The 26,372-nt window shown below is 46.3% G+C and overlaps 1 protein-coding gene across 1 annotated transcript in view; it reads left to right on the forward strand.

Moving 5' to 3' along the window:
* The window catches only part of LOC140410640 (exostosin-1-like), a 968,627-nt gene that overhangs the window by 846,448 nt on the left and 95,807 nt on the right, over positions 1–26,372 (forward strand). The window contains exon 9 of the mRNA XM_072499003.1: positions 23,553–23,642. Coding sequence (XP_072355104.1) covers positions 23,553–23,642 — 90 coding nt within the window. The remainder of the gene's footprint in view (positions 1–23,552; positions 23,643–26,372) is intronic.

Below are 26,372 nucleotides of genomic sequence, written 5' to 3' on the forward strand. Positions count from 1 at the left end.
CACAGGCATGTGACAGTTTCTTAATTACATCACCGGTCTGCTCCATCTGCAAAAATCCAATTGACTTGTGCAGATACATTTAGGCTACACTTTATAATACATGACAATTGCATCAGGGACAGTACTGCAAATGTTTCGGCTCAGTGATACAGCACAACTTTATGTGAACTCCGCTGACAAGCAAAATGAGCAAAGATCTGTCTTTAAGACTGTTTACGATCCCTAGCTGCTTGCTTCTTACCGACCCCATGTACCTCCATGATGAATTATTTATATTGGAGGAATGGAGCTGAAGTGTACATGTCCCAAAGGCAATAGCTGGCTTGACAATAGATAGTGATGAAAAGAAAAGCAGCAATGGGAATTGAAGAAAAGATTTCATATTGTTTGCCAGTTCCATCACACTAAAGGCAAAATGCACCTCAGCAATCTACCGGACTGATAAATAGATGGAAAATACTGCGATTTTAAGAACACTCAGCTAATTTGAGTTTATATATATATAACACAATTTTGTAACTTTATGAATGAGAGATGAGAAGTATGAAATGGAAGTAAAAACTAATAAGCTTTGCCAGGAAACACATCTTAATTTAGTAACAGTCATTCTGAAGCAAGTTTTGTTTTCAACATTGATTAATTTTATGTCTTTGGACTAAATTTGGCAACAGTGCATATCATCACCTCTGACAGTAATTGTCCCTTTTAACTTCAACCTGATTTTCTACTAAAGTACAGTAAGGAATAGTATTCCCCATGTAATTATTCGGTAATGGTATCACCTCCAGTCTAATGCAATAGAGTAAAAATATTATGTGAAGACTGTTAAACATTGGCACTTTGATTTGCATTTTAAAGGGTTCAGCGTAATAGCTAACACTGCGCCTCTGAGGAATCATCTACCCCTGTTTTCCTTCCCTGGTTCTCTTGCCAGATGAGAAGTCTGCATCTGGCTGATAAAATCAGGTTGGGAGAGTGGTGGAAGTTTAAAATATGTTTCACATTCTCTTGTGAATTCTTCAGTCTCTACCTACTAATGTTGGCCTTGCACCAACTATAGGCACACACGCAATTCTACACACTGAGGATATAGGAAATCCTGATGCAACGTAAGTTGGTGAAGGGAGACCTGGGCCTGAATTTTATGGTGGGGGATTGGGCAGCTGTCCCTTCTGTCAATCTATAATACTGGGCATCACATGAATTGCAAATGAACTCAGATTTTGCAATTTTCAGGAAGTACACTAGCCTAACAGAGGAGGTGGAATGTGGATGGAGTGATTCACGGTTGATTTGCATGAGTGGCAAACTGGCACACTATCAGGGCTGGAGAGGAACTTGAGGTGAAAGCAGCAGCTGAACCTGCTGATAGAGGTGATGTGTTTTTGATTTTGTGATCTTAGGTCACCTTTCCAAGGTAATATGCTGCAAAGGAGGATCTTGGAGGAACTCACAGTTCACGGAGTCTGGAACAACAAAAGATCCTTAAAGGGGACCAGTCAAAGTGAGAAGTAATAGGTAGCTATCCCCATAGGCATTACGCACTCCAGTGCAGACTCCTCCAACAAGGAGAACAGGAGAAGGAGGGGGACAGGGACAGCAGTACCCTACTGACTATCCGTAGGAGGCCTTTCTGTAGGTCATGTTGGAGGCAGAAAGCTGCCTCTCAGCAAGGCCATCCAAGAAGAATAGGAGACAGTGACATCCCTGTGGCAGGAGAGATAAGGTCCCTTTGTACAGGTGGACACCGGATACATGTGACTCTCAAATTGATAGCAGTCTTGAACTTTTATGCTTCAGGGCTTATTTCAAGGAGCATCTGGAGGAGCCCTGTCCAGCATCTCACAAGCACATCACTGCATCATGTAGTCACAGGTGCACTTTTCAGGAGAGCAGCCCACAGGAAGATCATGATCCCAATAAGGAATCTCTATCCAGAAGTTGAGAACTGATGTAACGTGAGCTATGCAGCCACCAGGACCTGCATTGAGCAATCTCTCAATGGAGGTATCTACTCATGCAGACAAGAGGCAGGTTGTAATGGTCATGGGCTGGATGGACCCCTCCAATGTTCTTGCCTCGGTGTGTATACCCTTTTGAATTTTCATCAGATCTTTACACCTCCAATTTGAATGTTTTTTTAGCAGTTTGTTTTTACAAGTCTGGAGGGAAGTGTTCTGAAAAGCTTAAATTGGATTTCTGTAGACACAGGGCACGATCTAACAAAAACAAAAATCCGTTCTGGGCAAGATTAGAGGGGTCGCTCCCATCGCTTGTCGCAATGAAAACAACTCCGCTATCTAATGGCACTTTTTGGGGGCCTCGGCGAGGAATGCCCCGCCGAGGCTGTACTAAGGAGTGTAGGAAAAGACCGGCAAGCTATTTTTAAATGACACCCGATCTCCCGACGCGTCTCTCGGACACCCTCTTCCCCCCTCATCCCCCAACTCACCTGCTGCAGGGTCCTCCATCCACCCCGCAGTTCATACGGACATGCCCCCCCACACGGGCCCGATCCCCGGTGCAGGGAAAATGCCACCTGGGAACCTTGCCACTACTAAGCTGGCACCCTGGCAATGCCCCTGGGTTCCAGCCTGGCACAGTCAGGGTGCCAGGCTAGCAGTGCCAGGGTGGCATCAGCGTTGCCAGGGTGAAACCTGCCAAGATACCAACCACCCGGACCACCTCTCCCCCCAAGTGCTGTCCCACCTGGTCCCCATTTGTGGGAACCTCTGCTAAAGGTGCCCAGCTGGGGTCTCTCCGGCGAGGCCTGTAGATCCCGTGGGCTGGTTAGGCCTGGCATCAACAGAGTTAAATAGGCTTTTAAGCTCACGTAACCCTGCAAGTCTGAGTCTCGATAGATTTCACGAGGTGTAATGACAGTTGATAAACTCAGAAGTGGCCTTTCATAGGATCTACCGGCCGCGCCAAGTCCCGATTCCGGTAAATCGTGCTCACGACGTCAAGGCTGAAGCTTAATTTTTGTGTAATTGTGGTGCCATTTCATGGCTGTAAACATACATTTTAATTCATACTTAAAGGTGTACTTTCATTCAGTAATTTCAAAGTTTAACTTTTCTGAGCACAAAAGGTGGCAGCATTTTACATTAAATGCCAATAGTTTCCAAACTTTTCAGCTGATTTTCTTTTGAATTGCTAACATTTATGATTAGCACCCAGATAACAGTGATATTTCAAATGTGTGGTGTACTCTCAGCTTCCTAAGAGTACTGCTTCATGGGATCATGGATGATGGTGGTGGAGGAAATATTAATTTTTAAATCAATGTACAGGATGTGGGCATTGCTGGCAGGGCCAGTATTTATTGTCCATTCCCAATTGCCCTACATTTCAAAGGGCATTTGAGAGTTACTGTTCCACATTGCTGTGGAACTGGAGTCACAAGTAGGCCAGAACAGGCAAGGATTGCAGATTTCCTTCCCTTTGAAATGTAGGGAAATTGGGAATGGGCACTAAATGCTGGCCCAGCCAGCAATAGCCACATCCAGTAAATTAATTATTTAAAATTTAATGTTTCCCCCCCACCACCATCATTAGTGAATCAGGTGCTTTTACAACAATCAGCAATGGTTTCATGCTCATCTTTAGACTTTTAATTCCAGATTTTATTGCGTTTCAATTTCACCATTGGCCATGGTGAGATTTGTACTTGTGCCCCCAGAACTTGCCCTGGGTCTCTGCATTACTAGCCCAGTAACAATACCACTGCGCCACTGCCTCCCCAATTTCTGGCAGCCTCCATTATCAACAGTGTAGTCTGATGGTCTCTTAATGCCATTGTATTGGAGCTGGAGAACCACTTCACCATGGGAGGCTTGCTAGAGTCAATGGGGGTTTGGAGCTATATGCATGGGTATCCGATACGCAGCTTCTGCTCAAACTTTGTTATTAATTAGTCTTGCCTCTATCAAAGAACAAAGAAAAGTACAGCACAGCAACAGGCCTTTCGGCCCTCCAAGCCTGTGCCGATCATGATGCCCTAACTACAGACAAAACCTTCTGCCCTTACTCGGTCCGTATCCCTCTATTTCCTCCCTATTCATGTACCAATCCGGATGCCTCTTAAATGTTGCTAATGTGCGTCCTTCCACCACATCCTCTGGCAGCGCATTCCAGACACCCACCACTCTCTGCATGAAAAATGTACCCTGCATATCTCCCTTAAACTTTCCCCCTCTCACCTTGAACCTGTGCCCCCTTGTAATTGACACTTGTACGCTTGAAAAAAACCTCTAATTATCCACCCTGTCTATGCCTATTTTGGGTAATAGGCAAAAAAACAGAAAAAATAGGAGCAGGAGGAGGCCATTCGGCCCTTTAAGCCCCCCCCCCCCCCCAAACATTCATTATGATCATGGCTGATCATCCAACTCAATAGCTCATCCCCGCTTTCCCCATATCCTTTGATCCCCTTCGGCCTAAGTGTTATATCTAACTGCTTCTTGAAACAATGCTTTGGCCTCAACTACTTCCTGTGGTAATGAATTCTACAGGCTCATCATTCTCTGGGTGAAAAAATTTCTCCTCATCTCTGCCCTAAATGATCTACCCCGTATCCTCAGACTGTGACCCCTGGTTCTGGACAGACCCACCATCGGGGAAATCCTTCCTGCATCTACCTTATCCATCCTGTAAGAATTTTATAGGTTTTTATGAGATGCCACCCCACCCCCAATTCTTCTGAATGCCATATCTCTCCTCATACGTCAGTCCTGCCATTCCAGGAATCAGTCTGGTAAAACTTCGCTGCACTCCCTCTATTGCTAGAACATTGCACCCTCCTCCTCTAACCTAATAATAAAACCCATTGGTGTGAGGTAAGTACCATATTTTATTATTATTTTTTTTTTAATAAAAAAAATTTAATTTAGTTGTTAGCCAGATCTTGGTAGAAAGTTAGAGGAATGGCAGGGAAGGGAGTGCAATGTTCCTCCTGCAGGATGTTTGAGGTGAGGGATGCCGTTAGTGTCCCTGCTGATTTTACCTGCAGGAAGTGCTGCCATCTCCAGCTCCTCCAGCACGGTAGCATAGTGGATAGCACAATTGCTTCACAGCTCCAGGGTCCCAGGTTCGATTCCTGCTTGGGTCACTGTCTGTGCGGAGTTTTCACATCCTCCCCGTGTGTGCGTGGGTTTCCTCCGGATGCTCCGGTTTCCTCCCACAGTCCAAAGATGTGCAGGTTAGGTGGATTGGCCATGCTAAATTGCCCTTAGTGTCCAAAATTGCCCTTAGTGTTGGGTGGGGTTACTGGGTTATGGGGATAGAGTGGAGGTGTGGACCTTGGGTAGAGTGCTCTTTTCCAAGAGCCAGTGCAGACTCGATGGGCCGAATGGCCTCCTTCTGCACTGTAAATTCTATGAAGACCGAGTTAGGGAACTGGAGCTGGAGTTGGAAGAACTTCGGATCATTCGGGAGGCAGAGGGGGTCATAGATAGCAGCTTCAGGGAATTAGTTACACCAAAGATTGGAGATAGATGGGTAACTGTAAGAGGGACTGGAAAAAAGCAGTCAGTGCAGGGATCCCCTGCGGTCGTTCCCCTGAGAAACAAGTATACCGCTTTGGATACTTGTGGGGGGGACGACTTACCAGGGGTAAGCCATGGGGTACGGGCCTCTGGCACGGAGTCTGTCCCTGTTGCTCAGAAGGGAAGGGGGGAGAGGAGCAGAGCATTAGTAATTGGGGACTCAATAGTCAGGGGCACAGATAGGAGATTTTGTGGAAGCGTGAGAGACTCACGTTTGGTATGTTGCCTCCCAGGTGCAAGGGTACGTGATGTCTCGGATCGTGTTTTCCGGGTCCTTAAGGGGGAGGGGGAGCAGCCCCAAGTCGTGGTCCACATTGGCACTAACGACATAGGTAGGAAAGGGGATAAGGATGTCAGGCAGGCTTTCAGGGAGCTAGGATGGAAGCTCAGTACTAGAACAAACAGAGTTGTTATCTCTGGGTTGTTGCCCGTGCCACGTGATAGTGAGATGAGGAATAGGGAGAGAGAGCAATTAAACACGTGGCTACAGGGATGGTGCAGGCGGGAGGGATTCAGATTTCTGGATAACTGGAGCTCTTTCTGTGGAAGGTGGGACCTCTACAGACAGGATGGTCTACATCTGAACCTGAGGGGCACAAATATCCTGGGGGGGGAGATTTGTTAGTGCTCTTTGGGGGGGTTTAAACTAATGCAGCTGGGGCATGGGAACCTGGATTGTAGTTTTAGGGTAAGGGAGAATGAGAGTATAGAGGTCAGGAGCTCAGATTTGACGTCCCAGGAGGGGGCCAGTGTTCAGGTAGGCGGTTTGAAGTGTGTCTACTTCAATGCTAGGAGTATACAAAATAAGGTAGGGGAACTGGCAGCATGGGTTGGTACCTGGGACTTCGATGTTGTGGCCATTTCGGAGACATGGATAGAGCAGGGACAGGAATGGATGTTGCAGGTTCCGAGGTTTAGGTGTTTTAGTAAGCTCAGAGAAGGAGGCAAAAGAGGGGAGGTGTGGCGCTGCTAGTCAAGAGCAGTATTACGGTGGCTGAGAGGATGCTAGATGGGGACTCATCTTCCGAAGTAGTATGGGCTGAGGTTAGAAACATGAAAGGAGAGGTCACACTGTTGGGAGTCTTCTATAGGCCTCCAAATAGTTCTAGGGATGTAGCGGAAAGGATGGCGAGGATGATCCTGGATAAGAGCGAAAGTAACAGGGTAGTTATTATGGGAGACTTTAACTTTCCAAATATTGACTGGAAAAGATATAGTTCGAGTACATTAGATGGGTCGTTTTTTGTACAGTATGTGCAGGAGGGTTTCCTGACACAGTTTGTTGACAGGCCAACAAGAGGCGAGGCCACGTTGGATTTGGTTTTGGGTAATGAACCAGGCCAGATGTTGGATTTGGAGGTAGGAGAGCACTTTGGGGACAGTGACCACAATTCGGTGACGTTTACGTTAATGATGGAAAGGGATAAGTATACACCGCAGGGCAAGAGTTATAGCTGGGGGAAGGGCAATTATGATGCCATTAGACGTGACTTGGGGGGGATAAGGTGGAGAAGTAGGCTGCAAGTGTTGGGCACACTGGATAAGTGGAGCTTGTTCAAGGATCAGCTACTGCATGTTCTTGATAAGTATGTACCGGTCAGGCAGGGAGGAAGGTGCCGAGCGAGGGAACCGTGGTTTACCAAAGAAGTGGAATCTCTTGTTAAGAGGAAGAAGGAGGCCTATGTGAAGATGAGGTGTGAAGTTTCAGTTGGGGCGATGGATAGTTACAAGATAGCGAGGAAGGATCTAAAGAGAGAGCTAAGACGAGCAAGGAGGGGACATGAGAAGTATTTGGCAGGAAGGATCAAGGAAAACCCAAAAGCTTTCTATAGGTATGTCAGGAATAAGCGAATGACTGGGGAAAGAGTAGGACCAGTCAAGGACAGGGATGGGAAGTTGTGTGTGGAGTCTGAAGAGATAGGCGAGATACTAAATGAATATTTTTCGTCAGTATTCACTCAGGAAAAAGATAATGTTGTGGAGGAGATTGCTGAGCCCAGGCTAATAGATTAGATGGCATTGAGGTACGTAGGGAAGAGGTGTTGGCAATTCTGGACAGGCTGAAAATAGATAAGTCCCCGGGACCTGATGGGATTTATCCTAGGATTCTCTGGGAGGCCAGGGAAGAGATTGCTGGACCTTTGGCTTTGATTTTTATGTCATCATTGGCTACAGGAATAGTGCCAGAGGACTGGAGGATAGCAAATGTGGTCCCTTTGTTCAAAAAGGGGAGCAGAGACAACCCCGGCAACTATAGACCGGTGAGCCTCACGTCTGTAGTGGGTAAAGTCTTGGAGGGGATTATAAGAGACAAGATTTATAATCATCTAGATAGGAATAATATGATCAGGGATAGTCAGCATGGCTTTGTGAAGGGTAGGTCATGCCTCACAAACCTTATCGAGTTCTTTGAGAAGGTGGCTGAACAGGTAGACGAGGGTAGAGCAGTTGATGTGGTGTATATGGATTTCAGCAAAGCGTTTGATAAGGTTCCCCACGGTAGGCTATTGCAGAAAATACGGAGGCTGGGGATTGAGGGTGATTTAGAGATGTGGATCAGAAATTGGCTAGCTGAAAGAAGACAGAGGGTGGTGGTTGATGGGAAATGTTCAGAATGGGGCTCAATCACAAGTGGAGTACCACAAGGATCTGTTCTGGGGCCGTTGCTGTTTGTCATTTTTATCAATGACCTAGAGGAAGGCGCAGAAGGGTGGGTGAGTAAATTTGCAGACGATACTAAAGTCGGTGGTGTTGTCGATAGTGTGGAAGGATGTAGCAGGTTACAGAGGGATATAGATAAGCTGCAGAGCTGGGCTGAGAGGTGGCAAATGGAGTTTAATGTAGAGAAGTGTGAGGTGATTCACTTTGGAAGGAATAACAGGAATGCGGAATATTTGGCTAATGGTAAAGTTCTTGAAAGTGTGGATGAGCAGAGGGATCTAGGTGTCCATGTACATAGATCCCTGAAAGTTGCCACCCAGGTTGATATGGTTGTGAAGAAGGCCTATGGAGTGTTGGCCTTTATTGGTCGAGGGATTGAGTTCCGGAGTCAGGAGGTCATGTTGCAGCTGTACAGAACTCTGGTACGGCCGCATTTGGAGTATTGCGTACAGTTCTGGTCACCGCATTATAGGAAGGACGTGGAGGCTTTGGAGCGGGTGCAGAGGGGATTTACCAGGATGTTGCCTGGTATGGAGGGAAAATCTTATGAGGAAAGGCTGATGGACTTGAGGTTGTTTTCATTGGAGAGAAGAAGGTTAAGAGGAGACTTAATAGAGGCATACAAAATGATCAGGGGGTTGGATAGGGTGGACAGTGAGAGCCTTCTCCCGCGGATGGAAATGGCTGGCACGAGGGGACATAGCTTTAAACTGAGGGGTAATAGATATAGGACAGAGGTCAGAGGTAGGTTCTTTACGCAAAGAGTAGTGAGGCCGTGGAATGCCCTACCTGCTACAGTAGTGAACTCGCCAACATTGAGGGCATTTAAAAGTTTATTGGACAAACATATGGATGATAATGGCATAGTGTAGGTTAGATGGCTTTTGTTTCGGTGCAACATCGTGGGCCGAAGGGCCTGTACTGCGCTGTATTGTTCTATGTTCTATGTTCTATCCTTCCGCAGATAATCTATGACTCCAGAGCCTTAAACCTTACAAATTAGTATTAGGAATGTGATCACCAAGGTTACGATATTGTAGATTTGAGGCCTGAGAAGCCACACTTCTAACCTTAATTAAACTTGCATGGACTCGTTCCTAAGCGAAACCACGAATCGTTGCTAGGAAATGATAGTGAGTCTGACTGAGAAAATAAATAAGCCTGGAATAAGAGATTTTGTGGAGCTTCAGAAGTCTAATGGAGATTACGAATGTATCGTTGATTAGCTTTCTAAAAAGATTTAAAAAGGCAAGATTAAGTTAAAGAAGGTGCAGAATAAATTTGCCTTACAGCTGAATAGAAAGTACAGGGACTTAAGGGAACAGAAAGATAAATTGCAAAAGGAAAGTGATGGCAGGAGAGCATTGTTGTTTTACACAACATTTATGCTGGTAATGGGGGCACATTGTAGAGTGCATACACGGAAAGCACTGAAATAAAACGTTGATTTTCTGTCAGAAAATGCTAGGTTAGGTCAATTGGCCATGCTAAATTGCCCATAGTGTCCAAGAAAGGTTAGGTGGGGTTATGGAGATAGGGTGGAGGTGTACGGATAGGGTGGAGTTGTGGGCATAGGTCGGGTGCTCTTTCTAAGAGCTGGCGCAGACTTGATGGGCCAAATGGCCTTCTTCTGCACTGTAAATTCTATGATTCTATGACTAAGTGAGGAGTTAGTTGCAATAGGGGCTTTATTGGAATTAATTTGGCAACCACTCCCCAAGTTTAGCTAAAATCAAACCGCTTCAAACACAAGTTGGCCAACAGCAGGCACTTCATAGAATCCATCTACAGTGGAGAAGGAAGCCCTTCGGCCCATCGTGTCTACACCGACCATCCAACAGAGCACTCTAACCCAGGCCCACTCCCCCATCTTAACTCTGTATCAGCAGCAGTGCTAACTACTGTGCCACCGTGCCGCCCATTTGTGGCTGCTTTCTCCAAAACCAAGGCAGGTGACTCAACCCATTGCTGAAACAATATGGTTTAAAGTACACCTACCTTTGCTCCCCCTCTCTGGTGCGATGAGGGAATGCCAGTGTGTGTGTGGTCACACAAGCTAGGGCCATAGGGCAGGTTAAGACCAAGATAGAAGGAGGTGCAAGGAACAATGAAGAACCATTCTTATTCACTGGGGTCAGAAAAGAGGTCACAACCACATCCTCACACAGGCCCCTTTCCCTGGTGAGGTTGGGGTTCTGAAAGAGTTGGGGTGACAGTGAATACAAACACCACCCGCTCCTCCTGACCTCAAAAATGGGAAATCTTTAAGATCTTGCACCCGGAGTTAAAGAAACAGGTTCATCTAACTGTATGCTCCCCAGAGTTAAAGCAAGAGATGGACGGAGACATTATGACCTAAGGCTCACTTAAGAGTTCAGAGGATGACCTACAAAATAGCCCCAGAGAAAAACATTGATTTTCATGAGGTCCTGGTTGTCAAAAAACAGACCCCAACCGCAAACCCAGGTGCACTTGCAGAGAGGTTCCATGACTGTTACCGGACAGTGAGGGTCACCATTTTGACTCCCTGAATTTGAAGAGTCTTTTTCTGAAAGGTCTGCAGCCATTAGTCCGTAACTAGCTGAGAATGTACAAGACTGTTATGGTCTGGGTATAGGTCTGTTGTAATTGCACCACTGTACCATTAGTGAAGAATGAAGTAGAGGCTATCGAAAGCCCATTGCCACAACCAGAAATCTGGACCATCCAAGAACTCAGCAACAATAAGAGGATCCTTGGTATGCCACTATGGTCATGATAGCCACAATAGGTGCATTGAGGAGCCTGACAGTAACAGCAACCCCTTTTTTTCACCTCCTCTTGTATAGATGAATCCCAACTCTATTGAGCTATGGGTAGAGAGAATAGAGGCAGCAAAGGCATATGGCATGCTTTCCTTCATCAGCCAGGGCATTGAGTACAAGACTTGAGAAATCATGTTGCAGCTATATAAAACCTTAGTTCGGCCGCATTTGGATATTGCGTGCAGTTCTGGTCAGCACATTATCAGAGGGACGTGGAAGCTTTGGAGAGAGTGCAAGGAAGGTTCACCAGTCTGTTGCCTGGTCTCAAAGGTGTTGGCTATGAAGAGAGGTTGAATAAACTATGATTGTTTTCACTGGAAAGACAGAAGCTGAGGGGAGACCTGATAGAGGTCTACAAAATTATGAGAGGCATCTGGAAACAGCTTTTAAAATACAGAGTGAGAGAGAGAGAGAGACAGGACAAGATTTCTCTGTCTGAATCCAGCAGCTAAATGTGAAAACAAAAGCAAAAGCCTCAAGAGCCACAAAAGAAGCCCAAGCCAAAACGAAAGTAGTACTCAGAGCCACAGCCCAGCTCCACCCACACAATGGCATCACTGAAGCCTTGTGAGAAGACAAAATATTTCTTAAAGGGACACTCCCATGACACATCCCAGACTCCCACCGCCTTCTGTGAAAACATTTTCCCTCAAATCCTCTCTAAATCTCCTGCCTGCTTAAAATGATGCTCCCTCGTGATTGACTCTTTAAGTAAGGGGAACAGCTGCGTCCTATGCACTCTGTCCATACCCCTCATAATTTTATACACTTCAATAAAGTGTCCCCTCGGCCTTCCCTGCTATGAAGAAAACAACCCGAGTTTATCCAACTTCTCTTCATAGCTCAAATGCTCCATCCCAGGTAACAACCTGGTGAATCTCCTCTGCACCCTTCCAGTGCAATCACATCTTTCCTATAGTGAGGTGGTCAGTACTGCACACAGTAGTTCAGCTGTGGCCTAATCTAAGTTTTGTACAGCTCCAACATAACCTGCCTGCTTTCATAATTGATGCCACGACTGATAAAGGCAAGTGTCCCTTATATCTTCTTAATTACCCTACTAACCTATCCTGCCACCATCAGGGATCTGAAAACAAGCACCCCGAGATCCCTATTTTCCTCTGAGCTTCCTAGTGTTCTGCCATTCACCGAATACTGCCGTGTCTTGTTACGCCTTCCCATGTGCATTATATCACACTTTTCAGGATTAAATTCCATCTGCCACGGATCTGCCCATCTGAGCAACCCGTTACATCTTTCTGCAACCTACGACTTTCTTTGTCAATATTCTTCTTCTTCTTCGACAGTCCCTCAGTGTCGAGAATGACGTGCTTCCACTCCGGGGAGGTGGGTTCTGCGGTGGCTGAAGAATCCAATCCTGGCTCCGCAGACTCTGCCACAGGTTTGACAGGTGATGTTTGATGAGCTGGGTGGGTGGAAGGTACTGGATTCTGTGCTCTCCTTCCATTGTTTACTCTTTGCCTCCGCGTGCTCCATCCTATGACGCCGAGGTGATTGGCACCCTCGCGGATGCTTTTTCTCCAACCTGTGTGAGATAAGGCAAGCGATTCCCATGTATCGATGGGGATGTTGCATTTATTTAGGGAGGCTTTCAGAGAGCACTTGTCGCGTTTCCTCTGCCCTCCTAGTGATCGTTTGTCACTACTGAGCTTGGAGTAGAGCAATTGTTTTGCGAGTCTTGTGTCACGCATGTGGGCAATGTGGTCCACACGTCGAGCATGACCAGTGCCTCGATAGTGGGGATATTGGCCTGGGAGAGGACGCTCATGCTGGTACACTTATCTTGCCAGTGGATTTGCAGGATTTTGCAGAGGCAGCATTGGTGGCATTGAGGTGTCTGCTGTACATTATCCATGTTTCTGATGCACACAGGAGGCCAGGGACCACAGCTGCTCTGTAGACCATGAGCATGATGCTGGGTTGGAGGTCAGTCTTTGAACACTCTGTTCCTCCGGCGTCTGAAGACTGCACTGGCACATTGGAATCGGAGCAGGATTTCATCATCTGTTCACACAAGAGGCTCCCGAGGTATGGGAAATGATCCATATTGTCCAAGGGCTCACCGTGGATCTTGATGGTTGGGGGGCAATTTTGTGTGGCAGGAGCGGGTTGGTAGAGAACCTTTGTTTTCCAGATGTTTAGTCTGAGGCTCATTCTCATATGCCTCGGTGAATGCGTTGTCGATGGTTTGTAGCTCGGCCTCTGAATGTGCGCACACAGAGGCATCGTCTGCATATTGCAGCTCACTGACAGAGGTTGAGGTGGTCTTGGTTCTGGCGTGGCAGCATTGAACAGTTTCCCACTTGTCGGGTAGGTTAGTTCCACTCTGGTGGGAAGCTTCAGAGTGGCAGGGTGAAATGTTGCTACGAGGAAGATAGAGAAGAGCGTTGGTGCAATGATGCAACCCTGGACCCCAGTTTGCACACGTAGTGGGTCTGTGCTAGCAAGTGACAATTTCAGGCACACTGTTGATATGGGCTGCCAGTAAACAGTATGGCTAGTCCTGGCTGCACACAGCAACCCTTTTAATCAACAGGGAACCCAGAGATGGTGTGCTCCAGCATTTCAGTTGGGTTAATTGCAGATTGTGATCCCTGTCTATGGTTTCAGGGAATACCCAATTTAGTCTTCTATGTATATTAGCAAGAATTAGATAAAGTCCATGTTATGGAGCATTTTATATGCCTATCGAACGGCCTCCTGTGATCTAACTGGTTCCCAGCGAGCGGTCACGCGGTGCCTTTTAGTACACCTCTTTAAAAATGTGAAGCCAGCGCAATGGCTGCTGTGGGCATCGGAGGAGGTGAGTAGCCATCTTGGAAATCATGCAGTCAGCCTGGGAGTACCGGGGCTGCTGCCCCAGTGCTCAGAGGGGGCAGTTGGGGAGCCCCCAGGGTGGGGGAGGGGGGCTGCTGGGTGTGTTGGCCGACATTGGTGAGGGTGCCACTCCTGGGCTGCAGGGGGGTGTGGGGGGCGAGTGGCTCAGCGCCCGTGGGTCCGACAACCCCCCCCTCCCCCCCCAGATTGTGTATACCCATACCAGGGGCAACTTCAGCTTCTGCCGGTCCATCCCACTGAACGCCTCCAGAACAGTTACCCCATTCGTGGTAACATGGTGAAGATCACTTTAACCCCACTGACCATGACGGCTTCTGGCCCAACAGCTGAAGACTATCTCTAATAAGGAATTGGCAATGTTGGTTATGGGAACACTTCACAGTTCTCAAGTGGATTCCTGTGGGTAGACGTGCCATCTTGCAGGCATGTGTTATTGCCCAGCATCCCAATCAGACTTGAGGCCTGAACACTTTGCCTGAACACTGGAGGCTTCAACACCACAGGGGCAGCAACCAACCATCAAACACCCAAGAGCTGGGCTTCAACACTGGAGACACCCCCACAGCCAGAGTGTGAGTGCATGGTTCGGGGGGGGAACCTGCATCTGGTTCAAGTTCTGTTTCCTGTGGGGACCTGGGGTCCGGGGTCAGGTGCCCAGGGGCATCTGCTGTGGCTGGGAATGCACATGCAGGGCAGGTCCCCCAGCACAATCGGCTCGTTGGATGGCACCCTTAGATGGTAGGGAATGTAAGGGTGGGGAGGCTTGGGGGATTTGAGGGTACCAGGATGGAAGCCCGAACCGATTGTCGGTCTCTCACCCTCTCCTTACAGATATCACATTGTAGACCCTGCAGCAGCTGTCCTCGCGGTGGGGTTGGAAGTCCAGGAGGCCAGATGCCGGAGAAGACGGCAGCAGCAGCACCGACAGAGGCTTGAGGAGGCAGCCCATGTGCAGGGGCCCGCCCCACCCTGCAGACCTGGCTGCCCATCAGGCTATGGTGGGACCCAGAGGGGGAGGCCGGCGATGGCCAATGTGTACAGACGTCACTGGTCGTCTGCAGAGATGTTGGACACCATGCGTGGCAGGAGGCTCCGCCTCAACAGGGGGACAGTGTGGCACCTGTGGCATGTCCTTGCGGACTTGGCCCCACATGGAAGAGGAGGGTGGCCGCTCCCGGTGGACAACAATGTTACCACAGCCCTGAAACTTTACGCCTTGGGTAATTAGAGGGCTTGAGCAGGGACTTGTGCGGCATATCCCAACCTACAGCCCACAAGTGCATCTGTGAAGTCATGGATGCCCAGTTTTCCCAGGCAACTGACGATATGAACTTTGACCTGGACCAAGCTCATCAAGATAACCGGGCAGCACGATTCTCCGCCATCACCGGGATGCCCCAGGTCCAGGTGGTAATAGATGATAGAGGTCACACCTTGTGCACACCGAGCAGTCCGGGAGTGTCCTTCATTAACAGGAAGGGGTTCCACTCCCTGAACGTTCAACTTGTGTGCGACCACCAGCTCAAGATCATGCACATGTGTGCAAGCTTTCCTGGGGGTGTGCATGAGAGCTACATTCTGGGGCAGTCAGCGATCCCCAGTGTCTTCGAGGGACGCCCCAGGATGACCAGTTGGCTCTTGGGGGATAAGGGGTACCCACTTAGGTCATGTGGTCGCCCGGGCTGTCATTGAGCGGTGCATCGGACTGTTTAAAATGTGGTTCCGATGCCTGGACCGCTCCGGTGGTGCACTGGAGTAAACCCCCCAGAAGGTCGTCCACTTTGGGGTGGTCTGCTGTGCCCTAGGAGGGGGTGGAGATGAGCCTGGGGAGGGCCCGAGGGAGCAGTCGGAGAATGGAGGAAAGGCGGCGGCAAGGGCCCAGCATGCCTGGAGGGTCAGGGGGGTTCGTCATCCGCTTCTATTAGGATGTGGCTTTGTCCGTCATCGCAACTCCCCCCCCCCCCCATTCATTACCCGCCCCTCCCCAACAATCACCCTGATGCACCCCCACCCAGGTCTGTGCTGCATCACTGCCCGGTTCAAAGTTAATCACAATTTTTAAAAAATAATTTTAGAATACCCAATTCATTTCCTTCCAATTAAGGGGCAATTTAGCGTGGCCAATTCACCTACCCTGCACATCTTTTGGGTTGTGGGGGCGGAACCCACGCAAACACTGGGAGAATGTGCAAACTCCACACGGACAGTGGCCCAGAGCCAGGATCGAACCTGGGACCTCGGCGCCATGAGGCCGCAGTGCTAACCCACTGCGCCACTGTGCTGCCCTGTTAATCACCATTTTATGTGAAGTCAAATATGATTTGTGAGGGGAATTTAGCTTCTGGGATATTTGTTCGGATACAATTATGTGACCTGGATAATGGATGTTCACAAAACAAATATTTTCCTGTTTTGCAAAACATTTCTTAAACTTTAGGTAACAACTACTTTCTAGTCATGGGAGTCTCCAGATATCACCCACCACCTATACTATGGCTTACACCCGGGTGATTTTGTTCAGTGTATTTTAGCACATGAAATTACACATTACTCTCCAAATAGCTACCTGATATGCGATGCTACTTTAGCTGCAGTTTCACAGATCTTGAATATCTATGCTGTTCGCTTACTCTAATCAATGTGGAAGATAATTTTCAGTTTTCTAAAGACTATTATTAGACACTCATGTTCAACATAGTATTGATTTTTCACTTACCTGAAGCAGTTGTGGGAAAATAGACTCGAAGCATATTGTGGTGTAAGTAATATTCTGCTATCGTAGATAATCAAATGACAAGGTTGCTTAAAGAGCTTCTGATATGTTAATTTTCAACAGCTAAATTTTGATAAAAAGATAAACAATAGATTTATTAAAATCTGTCACTGAGACTAAGTAAGCAACTGTAAATTGTCTACTTAAAATATATTTTCCCGATCGTATGATGTTCAAGCTCTTGTATGAATGAGAGGAGATGATTTTCGCTGTTATATTACTCTAAAATTAACAACCTACACAATTATGTGAAGTAGGTGCTATTATGCAAATTATTTGTAGCTTACCCCACCTGTGAATAATCAAGCAGGAATTTATTCTCAAAACTTAATTTTCATTATTAATTATGAAGAATATATTGTCCTCACAGCAAGTGGTAAATTGACAATTTACAATTAAAAAATTGTTGACTGCCGAGCTGATCCCAGAATTCATTTTAAGGTTTCTGATAACATAAGGACCAGAATTCTATTTTCTTTGTGCTTTTCCAATAAGGTGTTGCTGCCTATCATGTTTTAGCCCTGCTAAAATGCGGGCTGACCCCGGACACTTTGCCCATCTCTCCAGGCAACATCCCTCAACACCCCACCCCCACCGCCCCCTGTGGCGCTCACCCAGACTTCGGCCATAGAGAACAGAATTTATTTGGAGCCTGCAGAGATACTCTTTGAATTCTCCTGCTGTTAGAATTTATTTTGGAGTAAGGACCTGAAGACGGTGGCGGCTCGCCAGATATTGGGGCCGGGGGGGGGGGGGGGGGGGGGGGGGGGGGGTCCGATCTGAAAGCTAAGTTGAAGATTCCCGTCTCTCCCTCTCCCCCCACCCCCCACAGATACACATACACAGCAGACATGGGCAACAGCCCCAAACTTTGACCCAGAAGGAGCAACACCCTCCCATCACTAAATGTCCATGTTAACCACATACGCATGAGGGAATGCCGAATTCCCCCTCATCCACTCTCGCTTACGTCAGGGCATCGCCCCCCACCCCCCCCCCCCCTCCTTGCGAATAATACCCTGCTGTGGGTTAAAAAATGGAGAGAATGCTATTTTCTCTTCCCATGCTTAATTGATCATTGAAAATATTGCACTCGGAGCCGGCACGTTTCAAAGCTACATGTTTGTTCGATTACATCAACTGGTTATTGATTTTATAGATCATTAAGTATTTACTCCTTTTTTATTGCAATCAGGTGAGGAGGGATCGAATGGCTCCCCTCTTTTCCCTCTCCTTGTTTGATTGCAACATGTTGACCAGAATTCTCCAGCCATTGGCAGTGCACCCGGCCTGCAGGTTTACCGGCAGCATGGGGTGTCTTCAATGGAAATTCCATTAACAGTGACGGGAACAGAGAATTCCGTCACCAGTGAACGGTGCGCCGCCGAGAAACACATGCCAGGGGACCGGAGAATCCAGCCCATTATTCCTAGAAAAAACAATTTACCTTCCAATTCTGAGTGTTTAACTCTTCACTTTCTGTGACCTATGATTATACAGATTTTCTTGAGTATTAAAAGAGAAAAGAATATAATTATTATTGTACTTAACCCAGCACTGGCTTCCACAAATACGTACACCTGAAGTTCTCATACACACAAGTCGGTTGCAGCGTGAGGCGGATGGATTAGGCACTATAGAGTACAGTAAAATTAAAGGGATACACCTCTCTTGAAGGCTGGTGACTTCCCTGACCTTCCCTGATCATGATGGCCGTGCTGCTTTCAGCATCAAGGCTGTTTAAAGCTACAGATGAATGATTTATCTGTTCTTCAGGAGACAACAGCGCAGTGTTGAGTTCTTTTTAAGATCTCTGCCTGCAGCACCTGGATATTCAGAATCAGCAGACAAGGTTCAACTTGCAAGATGAATGGAGAGAGGGGGAAGGAACCCACTCAGGCTTTTGTTGCTTCTGTTTCCCAGTTACAAGACCAGTTCCGCAGGGAAAGCAGGGTTTAAAACACACAAATGCTTGTCATATTACTTACTTCTCCAACTGCCCAGTGACCCAAATATGGTCATAACTGGAGTATTCCTGTTACTTTGATTAGATCATGGCTGTGTATTCCTCTTTCAGCTCATTAACAAAGTGATTATGTCTAATGGTTGGTGTCAACCCAGCTGGCTATGCAGGTTATTGTCTAGATGTTTTGCGACTGGGGTAGTACATGACCTCCATTTATCCTCTTATCAAGGCCATTGTTCCTGGTGTTGCTTTGCAGACAGGCTGTACCATTTCAGCATTTTTCGATTTCAGAAACTACAGTAATGCAAATGTGTAGCCATCTTTGACTGTGATCCCAAGTCACTGGTATGTGACTTTAGTCTTTTTCTACAATTTAGTTTGGCGTTCCTGGACCAAAAATTAAAAACATTTTTATATAAAGCCTGGTTTCACAACATTCTGATTCAATTAAGTATTTCACTTCTTTATTGACAACAGGTGATTTTCCCTGTTTAGCAGTCCTGACATAGAAATCCATGCATTGGTAGTATCGACCATAATTTCAGGCAATCAGACTATAGCAACGCCGGATGTCATTTAATTGGGTTAAGAGTCTGACGACAGGGGAACTGGAGAAGGGGGTAGTATCGGTGGTTTACAGGGTTATTTTGGACGAGGAGAAGGCGCCGCTAGAAGGGATCAAGGCAAAGTGGGAGGAAGATTTGGGTGAGGGTATGGAGGAGGGGTTCTGGTGTGAGGTGCTCTGGAGGGTGAACGCCTCCACATCGTGTGTGAGGTTGGGGCTGATCCAGCTGAGGGTGGTGTATAGACCGCACCTTACAAGGACGAGGATGAGCTGGCTCTTTGAGGGGGTAGAAGATGTATGTGAACGTTGCGAGAGGGGCCCCGCAAACCACGTTCATATGTTTTGGTCCTGTCCAAAGCTGGAGGATTACTGGAAGGAGGTGCACGTGAAACTGGACCCAGGGCATCGGGAGGCCATATTTGAGGTGTCGGACCAGCCGGTGTTGGAAACAGGCGTGGAGGCAGATGTTGTAGCTTTCGCCTCGTTGATCGGCCGAAGGCGGATCCTGTTAGAGTGGAGGTCAACCTCTCCACCCTGTGCCCTGGCATGGCGGGGGGACCTGATGGAATTCTTGACACTTGAAAATGTCAAATTTGAACTGAGGGGAAGGATAGAGGGATTCTACAATTCATGGGCATTATTCATTATGCACTTTTGAGAATTGGATCACATCAAACATTAGGGGGGCTGGGAGGGTTGGGGGGAGGGGGACTGTATGTGTTAATGGTGACTATGGGTGATTCATGATTCCTTTTTGTCATTTGTTTATGTTAACATGCAGGCTAATGTTTGGGGGTTTGGTGGGAGGATGGGATTGTTGTTATTGATGTGAATGAATGAATATTGCTTATTGTCACAAGTAGGCTTCAATGAAGTTACTGTGAAAAGCCCCTAGTCGCCACATTCCGGCGCCTGTTCGGGGAGGCTGTTATGGGATGTGGGGATTGACATTACATTCGTTACTGATTATTGTTTATTGTTGGGTGTAAATTTGAGAGAAAACGTGAAAAAGGAGGAGAAGAAAAAAATATTTTAAAAAAGAAATTGTGTTAAAAGTCATGGTGGGGTTCGGGTGGAAGGTGAGGCTTATGAGTTTAGGCAGTGAAACAATCATGCAGATGTGCATTCTATTTTTTTTTGTAGTGTGCATGATATTTGTTTAAGTACACCGGGTATTTAGATTTTGTTTGCATAGCTGTGGACAAGTAGTACTTTTAAGGAGCTGACATGTGGCACTGCCATTTTCAGGTTGTCACGTGACTACAAGGATTAGAAAGAGCAGTAACCTGAAGACCTTGACAAGATGCTCAAGCCATCTCAAGGGATAAGCCTAATTTATTCCATGCTGGCAAGCAGCGATTGAAGAACCAACACACATAGCTAGCTTGCCAGTCAGCAGGGCTAAAATCTCAGCAGTTCCTTCTTGAAGTCAAACTAGAAGTCAGCTATGAAATAAATAATGCATTCCTCTTGGGGGAAGAGCTAATGGGCCAGCAGTGGGCCAGAAGAATTCTGCAGGTACATCCTGAATGCTTCTTCTAGCTCCACAAAATGTTTTTTTTTTAAGAAAAGGCCTTCACTACCTGTTTTCCAAGTGACCAGAAGCTGCCCCTTTAAGGACGAATGGTTAAACCACTCAATAGATATTACCAGTGAGCGATGTGCGCAATGCACATTTTATCCATTGGCAGCTTAAAAATTGTTTTCAAAGCAGGTACTGTAGCACAGTGGGTAGCACTGTTGCTTCACAGCTCCAGGGTCCCAGGTTCGATTCTTTCTTGGGTCACTGTCTGTGCAGAGTCTGCAGGTTCTTCCTATGTCTGCGTGGGTTTCCTCCGGGTGCTCCGGTTTCATCCTACAAGTCCCCAAAGACGTGCTGTTAGATAATTTGGACATTCTGAGTTCTCCCTCTGTGTACCCGAACAAGTTCCGGAATGTGGCGACTTGGGGCTTTTCACAATAACTTCATTGCAATGTTAATCTAAGCCTACTTGTGACAATAATAAAGATTATTATTATTATTAGGTCCCCATTTTTCATATCATAAATAGATTCCGACTTCAAGTTGAGAAAAACTTGAGCCACACTAAAGAAGATCCTCAGGTCACAGGACAGTAGGCAGAAGCAGGAAGAGTAAATTATATTATGACCTTCACTACCATTCTAGCTGCCTTATTCAGATGTTCAAGAACTGAGTACCGAGTATTGTGAAATTGTGCTTGAAATTTACTCATTGTTGTTTTACTTCACAAAAGATAGCAGTAACTTATTGAATAGTAGTAGTGTTACAACATCTCATTTATAGAATCTTCTTTGGCGATCACTCGGTAACGAGTATGATTGGCCAGCTAACAAACTCCGTGTCGTTGGTCATGGGTTCTGCGGGTCCTTGCGTAGCTGGTGAGCCTGATCCTAGAGCCACACCTCCGACCGCACACTTTGCAGGTGTTTCCAGGAGGTGGGATTGGTCCTTGGACTAGAGATCTCCGGTATTCCTTTCTCAGGCTCCTGTGCCAGACCTCCTCTTGCTGTAGGGTGTTCTTGACGAATTATGTCCCTTCAATCAGGAGGTTCTGATTGTTATGGGCCAGGGTTTAGAGAACCCCAAAGTGTATCATGGAATTCACCTGACCCACAACTTTTAATAGATTGTGGTATGGGGAGCACATGGCCCACTCTACACGTGTGGTACAGCAGAAATGGAAAAGTATTTTTTAAAGCAAATGTTTATTCTATGAACTCAAGTTAACCTTTTTAAAACATAAAGTGAACATCTTAGCAACCGTTAATTCAAATACAACCCCCAAAGAGTACAACACTTAGTAATCCTTTAAGCATTCCTTTTAACATCCATAAGACTTAAAACACCTTTTACCAGAAGCACATCAGGTTAAAGTCACTACTGTTATTAGTTTTAAATCACCAGGATCGATTGATAGTCTTTAGATTACAGAGAGAGACTCTAATACACCTTCTGGCTGTGACTGCAGCTATCCAGCTCTGAAAACAAAACTAAAACACACCCTGCAGCAAACAGCCTAAAACGAAAGTAAACAGCCCAGCTCCACCCACTAACATAACATAAGAACTAGGAGCAGGAGTAGGCCATCTGGCCCCTCGAGCCTGCTCTGCCATTGAATGAGATCATGGCTGATCTTTTGTGGACTCAGCTCCACTTTCCCGCCCGAACACCATAACTCTTTATTCCTTTATTCTTCAAAAAACTATCTATCTTTATCTTAAAAACATTTAATGAAGGAGCCTCTACTGCTTCACTGGGCAAGGAATTCCATAGATTCACAACCCTTTGGGTGAAGACGTTCCTCCTAAACTCAGTCCTAAATCTACTTCCCCTTATTTTGAGGCTATGCCCCCTAGTTCTGCTTTCACCCGCCAGTGGAAACAACCTGCCCGCATCTATCCTATCTATTCCCTTCATAGTTTTATATGTTTCTATAAGATCCCCCCTCATCCTTCTAAATTCCAACGAGTACAGTCCCAGTCTACTCAACCTCTCCTCGTAATCCAACCCAATCCAATCGAAATTACTGCAGTAATAAACACCCATTTCTTAAAGGTACTCTCACTACAGATACTTATATACACCCCCATTTATAAACACTCATTTCTGAAAGGTACTCTCACATGACACTAGTAGTTCTCTTCTGAGCAATGGTCTTCCAGGCATTGACGTCTATGTTGCATTTCTTGAGGTAAGCCTTTGAAGGGCTTCCTTTGTCCTCCTTTTGTTTGGAAGCCTTCTTTGAGCTAGGCAAAGAATATTTGCTTTGGCAGTCGAGACTCTGGCCAGCCCAGCGGAGTTGGTTTTAGATGATCATGGCCTCGATGCTGGTTCTCTTGGCTCCTTCAAAGACGCTGATATTAGTACGCCTGTCTTCCAGCTGATGAGGAGAATCCGTCTCAGCCAGCGTTGATGATACCTTTCCAGGGCCTTAAGGTGGCGTCTGTACGTAGTCCAAGTTTCTGAATCATATAGAAGAGTTGGGTGAACGACTATCTTGTATAGGGGGATCTTGGTGTCAGCCCAGATATTATGGTTGTCGATGACTCTCATCCTAGGCCATCCAAAGGTGGCACTTGCGGATTGGATACAATGTTGGATCTCCACAACAATGTCAGCTTTAGATGAGAGGTGGCTCCCCAGGTATGAGAAATGTTTCACAAACTTATAGAATATCACATTGAAAGAAACTGGTATTTTAGGTGAAATAAAATAGAATAGCGGCAGAAATCAAATTGTTCAACGACAAACATATGTTACAAAGACGTTCTTTAGGAAGGATTAATTGAAACATGAATACTGGATGGTATGGAAGTTGCAGAGGCTATAAAACTTACAGTTTTTGTATTTTTACAGACTATGAGCAGCCGTTTCTTCCCATATAATGTCATCCAGACAGATGCTGTACTCAGCTTAGATGAAGACACTGTGCTGTCAAGCAATGAGGTAAGTCACGAGCCCGGCAAAATAATGTGCTTGAGAAAACTCAGTTTTGAATTTCTATTTGATCTCCTGAGAGGTGGAGCCTCTGGCTGCCTTTGCACGATCATTTGTGCAGTTAGTGGCTGAGCCTTCCTATGTTGGGATCACCCTGGCTAGCCATCCAACCTCCACCCTGCAAAAAATCTAGCTCATTCAAAACCCTTCCTGTCTCCTAATAAATACCAAGTCCCGCTCACCCATCACTCCCATCCTTACTAAACTGCGTTGTCTGCCAGCCCCATCCCACCCCTACCTAACAGTTTAATTTACTATTTTTATCCTTATGTTCAAATGCTTTGCCCCTTCCTAACTTTGCTCTATCCTTACAACCCTTCCAAATTTTGTACACTTACAGCTTGGACTTCTTGTACATCCTCATCTCCCTTTGCTGTACCAATGATGGCTGTGCTTTCTACACTTACATTCAGGAATTTCTTGTCTAAACCTTACCTCGCCACCTCTTGCCTCCTTTTAGATCCCCCTTAAAATTCTACTTCCTTGACCAATCCATTAATCATTCTTCCTTATAACCGCACCACACCTCCTTGCTCTCTTTCAATATTTTGTTCAATTACGCTTCAGTGGTTAGGACTGTGGCTTCACAGTGCAAGGGTCCCAGGTTCGATTCCCGGCTTGGGTCACTGTCTGTGCGGAGTCTGCACGTTCTCAGTGTCTGCGTGGGTTTCCTCCAGGTGTTACGGTCTCCTTCCACTAGTCCCGAAAGATGTGCTGTTAGGTAATTTGGACATTCTGAATTCTCCCTCTGTGTACCCGGACAGGCTCCGGAATGTGGCGACAAGAGTTTTTTCACAGTAACTTCATTGCAATATAAGCCTACTTGTGACAATAAAGATTATTATAAAAAGCATCTTGCACCATTTTTCTATATTGCAGGTACTATATAAATGTAAGTTATTTTTGTTTATGATCTACTTTGTTTGACTTTACATGTTGATGTCTAGGTGCTGTCATGCGTCCAAGCTTAAGGGAGGCCCACAAAGCATGTAGCTAGAAGTAGAGCATAGCTTGCACACATATGTTGCACATCCGTTTCTGAGGCTGAGGCCTGGATTTTCATCCTCGTGGCAGGTAGCAGGATTTGGGACAATTCCCAAGCATGGCCCTCCTACCTTTGGAGAAAGCTCCCCCAAAAGTGGGATCTTTATTGGGGGGTGCAGGTGTGAGCTGGAACCGGGCCGGTCAACCCAGGAAGAAGTGCGGAGGTAGCCACAGGAACTGTTAGGTGTGGAGGCAGGCTGCTGAAAAGGCCTTCCTCGGTACAATTTTTTGTTTCAGTTAAAATAAAAACACACGAGTCCTCAATCCTTCACCCCTCACACCTTGTTCATGCTCCAAACACTCCCATCCATGCCATCTCATGCCCCCCCCCCAACCAACCCTCATGGTCTCTCATGTCCCGTATGCCATTTTCCCCACTTGGCCACCCAAACTCTTACTGCTCCTCATGCCCCCTGTTCCAAGCTCAACCTTATCACCAATTGTCATTGCCCCTGATGCCTTCTAAGCCAAGCTCTTCTCTTCCACCATCCCCTATGGCCTTTCATGCCTCCTATGCCAAGTTATGGCATTTACATATCCATTCCCACTATGCACTTTCTAGAACCAATGAACTCTTTACTGTAATGTAGGTCATTAGTAAACCCTTGCAAATAAATAATTCATTGAGTACTTTTTCCGATGTTTCAAGTTCAAGCTATTAAAAGTGTCAATCATGCAGACCGTTTGAAGTCTCAGAACAAACCACACACTCCTGAAGTGACTTAACATGTGTAAACAAATATTGTGAAAGTGACAGCAGAGATCAGAGAGCCTGAATTGTCAATCAATTATTTCCTTATGGGAGTCGCTGTTCTATTATTATAATAGCTCCCTCTGCCCTCAGCTAATCATGCAGTTAACATCACAATATTTGTTGACAGAAGTTATGGATTTCAAGGTTTGTGGTTTTAAAAATTCTAAAGGGCCTGGATGATTGACACCTTTAGTAGCTTGTACTTAAGACTTTTTTTTCAAACATAGGGCAAAGTTCTCAATGAATGACTTCCTTTCAAGGTTTTATTTTACACATTCCAATTTACATTATAAGGTTCATTGGTTCTCGAAAGTGTACAGTTGGTCAATAGCCATGGAAGTGCCATAACTTGATATCGGCGACTTGGTATTGGGGAGGGAGGGAGGGGGTGGTGGTGAGAGTGGAAGAGCAGAGCTTGGCATAGAGAGCATGAGGGGGACGTTTCAAACTACTTTTTAAAAGTTCCTCTCCTGCAGACTAGGGTTCACAATACCTCTAAGGGGCCCTGAATCAAGACTCTTTAAGAACCTGACCCGGCTGCATGAAAATTGCGGAGGAGATGCCTTTTTCCACAATGGAGTCAGCCAGGTAAAAGTGTTGGATGAGGGATTCTGACAGGAAGCAGCCCGCACCTTTTAAAAATCTCACATTCTGGGAATGAGGTCGGAAATCCCAGAATTGGGATCCGCCCGCCATTTTTAAAGGACTTCCGAGTCAATTCAACTTAATGAAAATTGAGGCCACTATTTCTGTGAGCCCAACTTGAATCCCGGACTTGTTGTCACTTTCTGTTAGTCTGGTTTCCAGCATTCTGTCAGTTTTCCACAACTGCCAATTCTGGATTGACAAGTAGCAAGCAACATTTACAGCATATACATACC

This window comes from Scyliorhinus torazame, chromosome 4, assembly GCF_047496885.1.
Source record: "Scyliorhinus torazame isolate Kashiwa2021f chromosome 4, sScyTor2.1, whole genome shotgun sequence".
In the NCBI taxonomy this organism is placed as follows: Eukaryota; Metazoa; Chordata; class Chondrichthyes; order Carcharhiniformes; family Scyliorhinidae; genus Scyliorhinus; species Scyliorhinus torazame.